Genomic DNA, 11,002 nt, shown 5'->3' on the forward strand with positions numbered 1-11,002 from the left:
TATAAACCAATAGAATTTAATAATTAATATTAATCAAGGTTATTTATAATAACCTTGCTTAATATTAAAAGTCATAGCTATGTTGTTTCATGAACTGACGTAATTTAATAATTGTTTTATGAAATGCGACATCATTTTATCATGTGAGTTTTTTTTTACATATATTTTCTCTCACAAGTGACATCTTCTAGCTAGTTTTAGAACCATCCGAATGTGTCTTTAGATTATAAATTGTTTTAAAATTTTATAACTTCCTCTATAACCCTTAATTAAAATTACTTAGTTTAGAAGGATAAATGACTTTTCAAACAAAAAAAAAAACACCTCTTCATTTAAAAATATTTCAACAAACTTGGCAGGCATAGAATTTCGAAAACTGGGGTTATATTACTGCACTAGCAGACAATAATAGAGGAACATCTAGCTCAGCGGCTTTAATTAAGTACTAGATTTGGGGTGTCATTATGGAGCTTGCAAATGTGAAACAGATCCCACGAAATGAAATGTCAAAGTGGATTTAGCACAAGTGACAGCGTCTGACTCTCTCCGAGCTCTAGGGAGGGAGCTAGGAGATGGAATGGCCATGGAGACAATGTGAGAGGGTGGGGCTTAAAACCTCTGCGTGTCGTACTCTAACGTGAGGCGCACAAGCGATTGCCTTCCAAGTTCAATCTCTTTCTGTGCGTTCCACTCCCGAGACGGCACAAGACGTAGGCTGAGGACCATGGGATGGGGCTCGGCACTCGGGAAGGGTTTACCTATCTTAGGTATTTGCCTTCACTCCCATGCAACTTCTTATTGTAGTAGGCTTATCTTATCGGAATCTCTGGCTATAGTTTCATTTAATTAACACCGTCTCTGCTCTCAGATGTTTCTCCTCCACAGGAATAGTCAAAAATCGGTGATGTCCGGCTTTTGAATGAGAAATATCATTAGAAGGACGAGGATTTGATTTTTTTTTTTTTTGCCTTTTCTCTGTCGCGGTAAGGCAGCTGGATTCATAGGCTATAATAATTGAATAAAGGACATTGTGTTGACTCTGCACTGATTTTTGTCTAATGGCATTATGGCGATGCGAGTATAGTGGGCAGTCCATTAAATATCTCGCGGGTGTGAAACGATGAGAGCCTTTCGAGTCCCTTGTACTGTGTGCGTTTCAGAAGAATTAGCTGGAACAGGTTGCAACTGCATATATAGCTTGATAGATAGTACATGTCAGAGCTTGAGGAAAAACAAGAGAAAATATCAGGTCATCCGCCAAAGCTCTGATCCACTTCGGACCGGTAATCTTTGTCCAGACAATGTGGTCCACTGAACACCTTGGAATCGTACGTGTAACAACTATACAGCAAGTGTGGTTGTGATTTCTGAGTCGGAATGATGGGAAAGGTCGACGCTACGGGTGGAAGTTGAACAGAGAAATATGATGAATACTGGTCAGAAGCAGATTGATTATCCTGTGGCTGTTGGGAATTATTATGAAGCTACTGTGCAGGGAAACAGGATCTCCTCGTTCATTAAACAGGGATCTATCTATATAGAATATTCTTCCCGACCCCTTTTTTCCTAGGACATTTATTTGAGATTATTTTCTGATCTCAATCACACGAGAGTGCACAAGGCAGCATCTCATGATTACTTTAATGGTGTAATTATGACTATAATTAAAATTACGACTGTCATGACAACGAAGGATCATATATCTTTGTTTAAGAGACAGGTAAGAGAATGGGCGAAGTACTGTTAATTGCAGGGCTGCAAATGCAATCATAATCATAATTCACACATAAATATTGGAAGCAGATCAAGAAGACGTGTCGGTAAGATACTGTTGAAATGGAATGATGAGGCGGAGATGATGACCCTCCTCCTCTTGGAAGCTTGTGAGGTGACGTGGCATCAAAGCTTTCTGTGTTTTGTCATTCTCATTGTCATTCGTGGAAGGAGCGCGGTGGTTCTAAACTTGTGGTTCGTAGACTTCTTCATATCCTTAGTCAATGATTCTTTAATTTGTCATTTTTTCCACGTCAAAGCTTTATTAGCTTCCGCTTGCATTCTTTCTTTATCCCTTCATTTTTATTTTTATCGTTTTCTTTTGGCGGAGCCGAGAATAATATATACAAGGGAGAAAGCATTTGACTATTCATACACACACACACGCATATGTATAGTCTTTTGGTTACATATATAATATACCTCAAATTCAAGTCGGAGGCATACGGTACTGCTGACAGAAATTCTAGTATGCTTCATTGTCATTACTCATTATCATCCCTGCACGTAACATGTCAATAACTCTGCGGAACTATGATGCCCACGCACTTGGGATTTATACATCATAAAAGTCTATGAAATCCCAGAGCAAGGCGAGAAGGGCGGGGGGTGATAATTGCAAAGGGAAATTTAAAGTTTTAATCATAGCTAGAAGATTATCTTAGAGTGATTTTATAGGCAATAAAAGTTAAAAGCCATCATCTAAGCAAAGCGCTAATACTATAATTTGATTATGGTAGAAATATTATGAGATCAGAAGGTGTCATTCATGGACATGGATCATCTGCAGTAACTCCTTTCTAACTATTGATTTAATTCATCTGTCTCACTGTGTAACATCTTTCGTATGTTTAAAATGTAGTGTTGCAGTAGTGTGAGCAGAGGAAAAGATAGCATGGCTGGGCTAATTGCTATGCGTGCCCGTGAAAGAATGGAAAGCGCTGTTTTCATGGCTTCTGAATTCTAACCGTATATACTATCCATCAAATTAAAATGCAGCTTTTTTTGCATTCTAAATTTTAAAAAATTAACAGACACGCATAACAAATTATAACCAATTAATGAATCTAATCAACGGATTGGGATTGAGCGATTGCACGTGCGGTCACACCTGGAATTTGGAACCATTCTTCATTATTACTTCACTTTAGAACCAAAAATATGGATCGGGCTTAATAAAACCACTTATGTATGCTTGTTTTTTAAGATGTCGGGCTTGGAATATCAATAAATTTTAATGTAATCAGACTTCTAAGCTTAGTTAAAACAAGCTCAGGGTTGGATAACCCGTTTGTGCCCCTTTGTTTTACCCAAAAAAAAATATTTATAAATTTCAAATTGAATTATTTAAATTTTAAGATATTTATACTTCAAAATTAAAATTTATATTACTTATTTTTAATGTTTGAAAATTATAATTTGTATTTAAAAAAAGAATATGTAATATTATAATGTAAAAGTTAAATTTTTAAAATTTCAAAAATTTTAAAGTGAAAAAAAAAAGGGCTTGTGGACTCGATTTTCAGCCTGTTAAACATGAACCATGCTCAAGAAATCAGTCAATTTAGAAAAGTCAGCTTATGGAGTTGAGTCTATATGTACAAATTCTGCCCATTTCTTGGCTCTACTTAAAAACAAAAGCCCAGCATTCAACAGAGAAAAAATCTCGCAGGCAGACCTCGTCAGTGTCTGTTCCTTTGCCAGAAGAAATAGTTCAGGCAAGCATTTGTTCGCTCAACTCGATATATGAGCAATTCCCTATTAGTAATTTCAAAGGTTAAAGGTTGGTGCATATCAGCATTTTTTATTTTTGGGGGAAAAAAACTGAACTAGTGTCCTGTTTTCACTCAATAAATGTACATACTTTTTCCAACCGGAAGAGTTTTTTTTTTTTTGAAAAAAATATATACTCATTTTTTATTAACAAATTAAACCGTGAGATAACATTGAAATTAATTGATTTGAATTTGAATTTAAATTTTATGTTTAAAATCTTTATAGGTGTAATATAAAAAATTTTAAATTCAAAGACAATGAACAAGTGAGATAATAAATAAAAATTGGAAGAAAGTGATTACAGAGTTAGTATTTTGACATTTTAAATAATTATATTGTATAGGAGATTTTAAATTATAAAAAAATTATAGTAAAATTTGGATTCAGGTTCCATACATAAATTTTTATAAATCCAAATAATATATTTAGCGCAAATCTAAATATTCGGATCCAAACGTATACCATGTTCATAAGAGAAATTTAAGCATGCAAATAAACAAGGGCATCCAGCAGTAACACCCAAGGATAAGGGTGTAAACAAATTTCAGTTTCTAATTGATTTTTTCAAAAAAATTATCTAAACGTAAACAACCATATAGTCACATATTTTTATTCTAATTTTAATTTTCAAACTATCGTTTATTCTAATCTCAGTTGATTATTTTAATCTAAACACAGCCAAAATCTTGCTAGCCCCGTGAATATATACAACACGACAGATTCATGTGTTTTCCACGAAAACAAGCCCAGCCACATGCAGTGAGGCCTTCCGCTCGGCTCGCTATAAATATTTGTTTGCGCGCCCACCAGCACCGCATTCCTCATCAAGTGCTTCCTCTCTCGTGAATTGCTTTCTTCTTTTCACTCATACTAAAACATCTCTCATGGAAGCCAAAGTAGATTATACCCAGGACGGTAGTGTCGACTTTCGTGGCAGGCCTGCGATTCCATCTAAAACTGGAAAATGGAAGGCTTGCGCTTTCCTTGTTGGTGAGTACATATGACTTCTTTTCTCACAAATATAGTCCCTGTTAAAATCATTCTTCGTATCTGCTTTCGAAAACTTCCCTATTTTATTGTTGAATCTGGAAAAGTCATGTTTCACCACTTAGTCTCTGACAGCTGGGAGATGCGTAAGCAAGAAACATGTGTTTCATCCATTCCCATGCGTGTTTAATAGGACACACATCTCCTGTTATTTTTCGCTAGAGTCTGAATGCACGAGAACTTGTGGACGAAAATAGTCCACTTTGAAGTCTGCATAGTGCTTGTGAAAATGTGTTAACGGTGATATATGATCTGTGGGATTTAGCATGATTAATGAATATGAATTAATGTTTTGTTGTGCCTTGCTCATGGCATGATGTTACTGCAGGCTACGAAGCATTTGAAAGGATGGCCTTCTATGGTGTTGCTTCTAACCTGGTGAACTTCCTTACTACCCAACTTCGTGAAGACACTGTTTCATCTGTTAGAAACGTGAATAACTGGTCAGGATCCGTGTGGATAACACCAATTCTCGGTGCTTACATTGCTGATTCTTACTTGGGTCGCTTTTGGACTTTCACCGTGTCGTCTCTCATCTATGTATTGGTAAGCTCATGAATCCCTAAATTTTAGCCACTGATATCTATTCTCGAATCCAAAATTTCCTCCTCTCATCCCCGAGGCCGTCCGCTTTTTCAATTTTATCTTCCAAACAGATGTTGCCACCTGTTTGGACAATATTCTATGTTACCTAATCCCACCCAGAGGCCCAACCAGTTTCGCTTTTTGCCTAAACGTGGAAAACTGTATTACTGGACTATGTAAATTTATGATCTGTCATGACCAAAATATATATATTATGTACATGATCTGCCAACAGCCTTGGTTCAAGATAATTATTGATGGTTGGCTTGGGCCCACCATGAAGTTATTGCCTATCCAAACCGTTGGATTGATTGTAACCAATCTATATAAATTGCCAAGAACTGCGCGTCGCTCCACAAAAAATGGTACAAAGATGTATGATAAGGGTTAATTATTACCGTTTCACTGATAGCAACATTGACTCTCCATGCCATTACATATCATAAAACATTTACAAGAGGCCATCACTTCTGAACTCGGTTTTATGGGTTGAAATTTGAGTAAGACAAAATGTCCCTTTTACCTTATTATTTGATTTTATTTTCATAATTATTCTATCATATATGTCTGTTCAATCAGCGAAGCATGCACCTCACATGCACTAGCGCCTCTACACGTACAGGGTATGGTTCTGCTTACGATAGCTGTATCACTCAAGAGCTTGAGGCCAACATGCAGCAATGGCATCTGCAACAAGGCTTCTGCCTCACAAATTGCATTCTTTTACACGGCTCTGTACACTATAGCAATTGGAGCAGGTGGAACAAAGCCTAACATTTCAACCTTTGGCGCAGACCAGTTTGATGATTTCAATCCCAATGAGAAAGAGATTAAAGCATCCTTCTTCAACTGGTGGATGTTTACCTCATTCTTGGGCGCTTTAATAGCCACTTTAGGCCTGGTCTACGTTCAGGAGAACTTGGGATGGGGATTAGGCTATGCTATTCCTACAGTTGGTCTCATCCTGTCCCTTGTTATTTTCTACATAGGAACTCCAATATATCGCCACAAAGTCAGGACCACCAAAAGTCCTGCCAAGGACTTCTTCCGTGTCCCTGTTGCTGCCTTCAGGAACAGAAAACTTCGGCTTCCTAGTGATCCCTCCGAGCTTCATGAGCAGGAGCTCCAACACTACATTACCAGTGGAAAACGGCAAATCTTACACACCCCAGTTTTTAGGTGAGTACAATCATCATCTTCAATTCCTTGGGGCTTAATCTGTTTGCACTATGGATTCTCGAGAAGTGAGCAAAATATGTCATGATGTAAGTGGTAGGGAACTGGTTTGGGACCATTTTCGTATTATTTCTGCTTGCCTGTTTATGCTACCCCCGGGGGCTGGGGCCAGAATAAAAATAAAGTTTGCTTGGTCCACCGTGTGTCTGTGTCAATATTAAATATTCCAAGTTCCCCCCTCTCGAGATGGATCACTCGGAAGGGCTTTTTAATATCTCCATCATTATACTATACATCTGACAGATCAACTCGTTATATGAAATCTAGAAAATGATCCGCTTCATAAAAGATTCCAAATTCCATCTTCAATCACTTGGCCTTCATGAGGTAGATCTCCAAGGGAGATATTTGCTACAGCGCCAAAATTGAGATATTTGCTTCATAAAAGACTTTTTTCTTGCACGGGAAATGTCAAAATTGTGTCCTTCTCCCACCTACCTCTGTTTCAAATAAATGAAACACCACAAATCATCACGAATCTAAGATATTGCATGTAATCAAACGCACTGTTATCGGTTGGTATTCTGGATGATAGATGGCATTATAAACTGTTTAATTCCTAAGAACTACTGATATTTTTTGGCATCATTCTGCTAGATATGTAGTTCCTTGAGAAAAACAATGGGCTAAGTGATTGCAACTTGTACTCCAGGTTCTTGGACAAGGCTGCAATAAAGGAAAGCAACACAGGTTCCTCTGCAACTCCAATGACGGTAACCCAAGTGGAGGGAGCCAAGCTCGTATTAGGCATGCTGCTGATATGGCTAGTAACACTTGTTCCTAGTACTATTTGGGCACAGATCAACACTCTGTTTGTAAAACAAGGCACAACCTTGGACAGAAACCTTGGCCGTCACTTTCGGATCCCAGCGGCCTCTCTCGGTAGTTTCGTGACCCTCTCCATGCTCCTCTCTGTGCCAATGTATGACCGTTTTTTCGTACCATTCATGCGCCAGAAAACTGGCAACCCCAGAGGAATCACCCTACTCCAGAGGCTTGGAATTGGATTCTCAATCCAAATCGTGGCCATTGCAATTGCTTATGCAGTTGAAGTTAAAAGAATGCGTGTGATAAGAGCAAATCACGGAGTAGGTGCAAACGAAATAGTCCCCATGAGCATATTTTGGCTATTGCCTCAGTATGTTCTGATTGGGATAGCAGATGTGTTCAACGCCATTGGATTGCTTGAGTTCTTCTATGACCAATCCCCAGACGACATGCAGAGTCTGGGGACGACGTTCTTCACAAGTGGGATTGGTGTGGGGAACTTCTTGAACAGCTTCCTGGTAACAATGGTTGACAAGATCACGGGAATGGGCGAGAGAAGGAGCTGGATCGGGGATAATTTAAATGATAGTCACTTGGATTACTATTATGGGTTCTTGTTGGTGACCTCGAGTGTGAACTTAGGGGCATTTCTCTGGGCATCAAATAGATTCATTTACAAGAGAGAGACTGCAAGCGCGAAAGACGGTCTTTGTCTTGAAATGGAGGGTAACCAAACACTGGACGCATCTCTAGGATTACAAGTATAAAAACTCATGACATGAATGCAGGCCAAGTTAATGCGCCATCTATAGTATCATTGAGAACTATATATGTGTACAACTTTTTTCCCAATTATTGTTCTCCTTGTCTTGCTAATTAAATTTCAAGTGCCAACGTGTTACTATGATATATAATCACTTGTTAGTTAAGTAGGATATCCATCTAAAAATGTTAGCTTTGTGTTTCCTAAGAAAGAAGGCCTAAGAGAACACTCTTGGAAGTTGTTGAACGTGATCTCTTAATTAATAATATTTCTAAAAGCTTAATAAATGATAGAGCACAATGGCGTCTTGCATCCATGTAGCCGACCCCACCTAGTGGGATAAAGGCTTGTTGTTGTTGTTGTTGTTTGTTGTTGTTGTGTTTCCTAAGAAACTATAGCTCTGACGGGTATTCCGAATTAGAAATAAGGGATTCATAAATCACATACTATTATATGTATATGTATATGTTTCTCGCATTATTAGTCGTAATTTTTTCATTGATTTATATATTTACTAAGTTTTATGTATATAATAAATTAAGGATTTTGAAAACAAAAAAGAGAGTGTGAACAACGTATTTTATCCGGAATTCCAAATTTAAATTAAAAATAAATAAAAAGCTCAATAAATTTGAGTAAATTAAATAAATAAGGAAAAGTAAGATTTTTAAAGAATTTGAAAATAATAAAATAATATCTTAATGACTTTAAAAGAATTTTTTTCATTTTTATTGACTCTCAAATCCCCTCATTTTTGTTTCTATCAAATTAAATGCCTCTAATGTGAATTTGGAAATCTGAACTAATGGAGAAAAAGTCAAAATAGAATTTGCCTTGATATAGATGATTCTATCATTAAGGAAAAAAAAAACCCTAGTTGATATTTATAAAAAAGGATAGCAAAGAAGGAGAGAAGGGAGGAAAAATTGAGACAGAAAATTGGAGGCTGAAAGATTAAAGAGATACTGAAAGAAGAGAGGCAGACGAAAAACTATTGGGATATACATCATTGCAAGAGCTTTCTTCTATCATTCACTTATATTTGCTTTTCACAGCATGCATGGATTATATGTTTTCATTGGATATTGAATCTTATGGAGTCTTATGATTGTTGTCCGAGCATTGTGTCCTCAACTTCATTTTGCTCCAATCCATTGCCATATGATTGCGATCCAGTCAAACCAACACACGTTCCAAGATGACTGATATTGATGTATGCTTGAACTCAATGAATCTCAGAGATTCATGAGCATAGTATGCCTTTCTTTCTATATTTTTTTTTTCATTTATGGAATAAATATGAGTTTTGATAGTACAGTTTCTCAGTCCTGGGCCTTCATAAATTATTTACTTTGCAATGAAAGAAGAAAAGTGGAAATCGAACTTGGCTTTGGCTGGTATGTATGCATAGTATTCTTATACATATATATACCTGCGACAGTTGAACTAACGCGCTCTCGTGTAATTTGCTTGTCCCTCAGTTGTAGTTTAATTTGTTTCCTTTCTTCTTTTTTATTATTTATTTTCTTTCGGTGAATATTCTAAAATATGTTGAGTTCTTTCAAGACTCATTTTCAATCATCTTGTGAATACATAAATAAATTATTAAAACAAAAATATGAATCTCTTTAGCTTTTGAATTTTTTATAAATGATATTAAATCACTGTGAATATTTGACACGTTATTGAAGGGTATATTGTGAATAATATTAAATCACTGCAGTCAAGTATATATGAAAAATCTCTTTGTGCATTACTTTGGGAAATAATAAAGTTTATTGATATATTTTAGACTACACCATGAGTTATACTAAGCCACCGTGATTCTTAAAAACATAAATGAAATACTATAAATGACACTAAGCCATCGTAAAAAAAAATAATAAAAATAAAAATATTGACATTTTTTTAAGATACACCATGAGTGATACTATATCACCGTGGACTCTTAGAAATGTCAAATGAATTTTGTAAATGACATTAAATCATTGCAGGTATCAAATTTTGTATTAAAATAATTAAACTGTTCACTTTTAAAATTTCTTTAGGATTTACCATGAGTAATATTAAATTACCGCGTGCATTTAAATTGTCAACCAGTGGACTGTAATTGATGTTAAATCACCACAGATTCCAACAGTGGTTATTTTTCTCTTACCTAAAGGTATTTTCAAGGAATAAATTTTTATTTAAAAATAATTAAAAAATACAACCCAGAATATTATTCTCTTCATAAAATAAATTAATTAAAAGAAAATATAAATAATAATATCTTGAACTATACAGACTTTGATCTCTATTATAGAGTATGTAGAACTAGGCTTTGATCCTAATTCAAGTCCTCTCATGTAAATAAATAATTTTTTTTTAAATCTTTATTTTGCATGTGTAATAAAGGTAATTAAGATATTATTAAAAGGTCAATTGATTTTATACAATCAACTTAAGATAATCATTCTTATAAACAGGTGTCGTGGGGTACATAACACCTTCTTCACATACAATAAACTCCTAAATCTTTTTCACAAACTATCCTTTTTTATTATATACTTTTTCAAAAATATTTAAAAAAGTTTGGTGGTGACTCCTATTTTTTAAAATTTATAGATTCCCCTCTTTGAGAAAGTCAAGGTCTGGGCACGACAGAGAGTAAAGAAGCCAGAGAGAAAATTTGAAATGACTAACTGTGCATTTAATTTTCAGTTTGTCAAAAGTTCATTTGATGAAAATTTATTTAGTGAAAGTCAATTTAATAAAAGTCAGTTGTTGTAATGAAATTTATATTTTGATATATTTTTTTAAAAGTCAGTTTGTTATATTAAAAGTTGTTTGGTTTGTGATAGTAAAATGTACTTTTGAATGTACAATTATAAAAAAGATATTGATTTATAATGATTTATAATTTTTATTATACAAATATAATATATTTAAAATATTTAAAAAATGTAATAAAAATTTTAAATAACATAAATTTTGATATATAATGCTAAAAATTTGATATCCAGTTATTTGTATTTTTTAATTTGTAATTTTAAAAGATGTAATAAAGATTTA

General features: G+C 35.1%; 1 protein-coding gene across 1 annotated transcript; it reads left to right on the forward strand.

Moving 5' to 3' along the window:
* The first annotated feature begins 4,383 nt into the window (after positions 1-4,383).
* LOC129294690 (protein NRT1/ PTR FAMILY 5.1-like) lies at positions 4,384-8,260 on the forward strand. The gene is made up of 4 exons (XM_054933151.1): positions 4,384-4,539; positions 4,925-5,142; positions 5,804-6,360; positions 7,070-8,260. The coding sequence occupies exons 1-4, from the start codon at positions 4,434-4,436 to the stop codon at positions 7,950-7,952; spliced, it is 1,764 nt and encodes a 587-aa protein (XP_054789126.1). The 5' UTR covers positions 4,384-4,433; the 3' UTR covers positions 7,953-8,260.
* Positions 8,261-11,002: the final 2,742 nt, after the last annotated feature.

This window comes from Prosopis cineraria, unplaced genomic scaffold (genome assembly GCF_029017545.1).
Source record: "Prosopis cineraria cultivar Desert tree isolate PC_DT_omini unplaced genomic scaffold, ASM2901754v1 PC15, whole genome shotgun sequence".
Classification (NCBI taxonomy): Eukaryota; Viridiplantae; Streptophyta; class Magnoliopsida; order Fabales; family Fabaceae; genus Prosopis; species Prosopis cineraria.

Excerpts from the sequence above, each read along its gene's own strand:
- LOC129294690 (XM_054933151.1), top strand. The coding sequence starts at position 4,434 with ATGGAAGCCAAAGTAGATTATACCCAGGACGGTAGTGTCGACTTTCGT. Across the intron at positions 4,540-4,924 it reads GGCTTGCGCTTTCCTTGTTG|GCTACGAAGCATTTGAAAGG; the intron begins GTGAGTACATAT and ends ATGTTACTGCAG. Across the intron at positions 5,143-5,803 it reads CGTCTCTCATCTATGTATTG|GGTATGGTTCTGCTTACGAT; the intron begins GTAAGCTCATGA and ends CTACACGTACAG.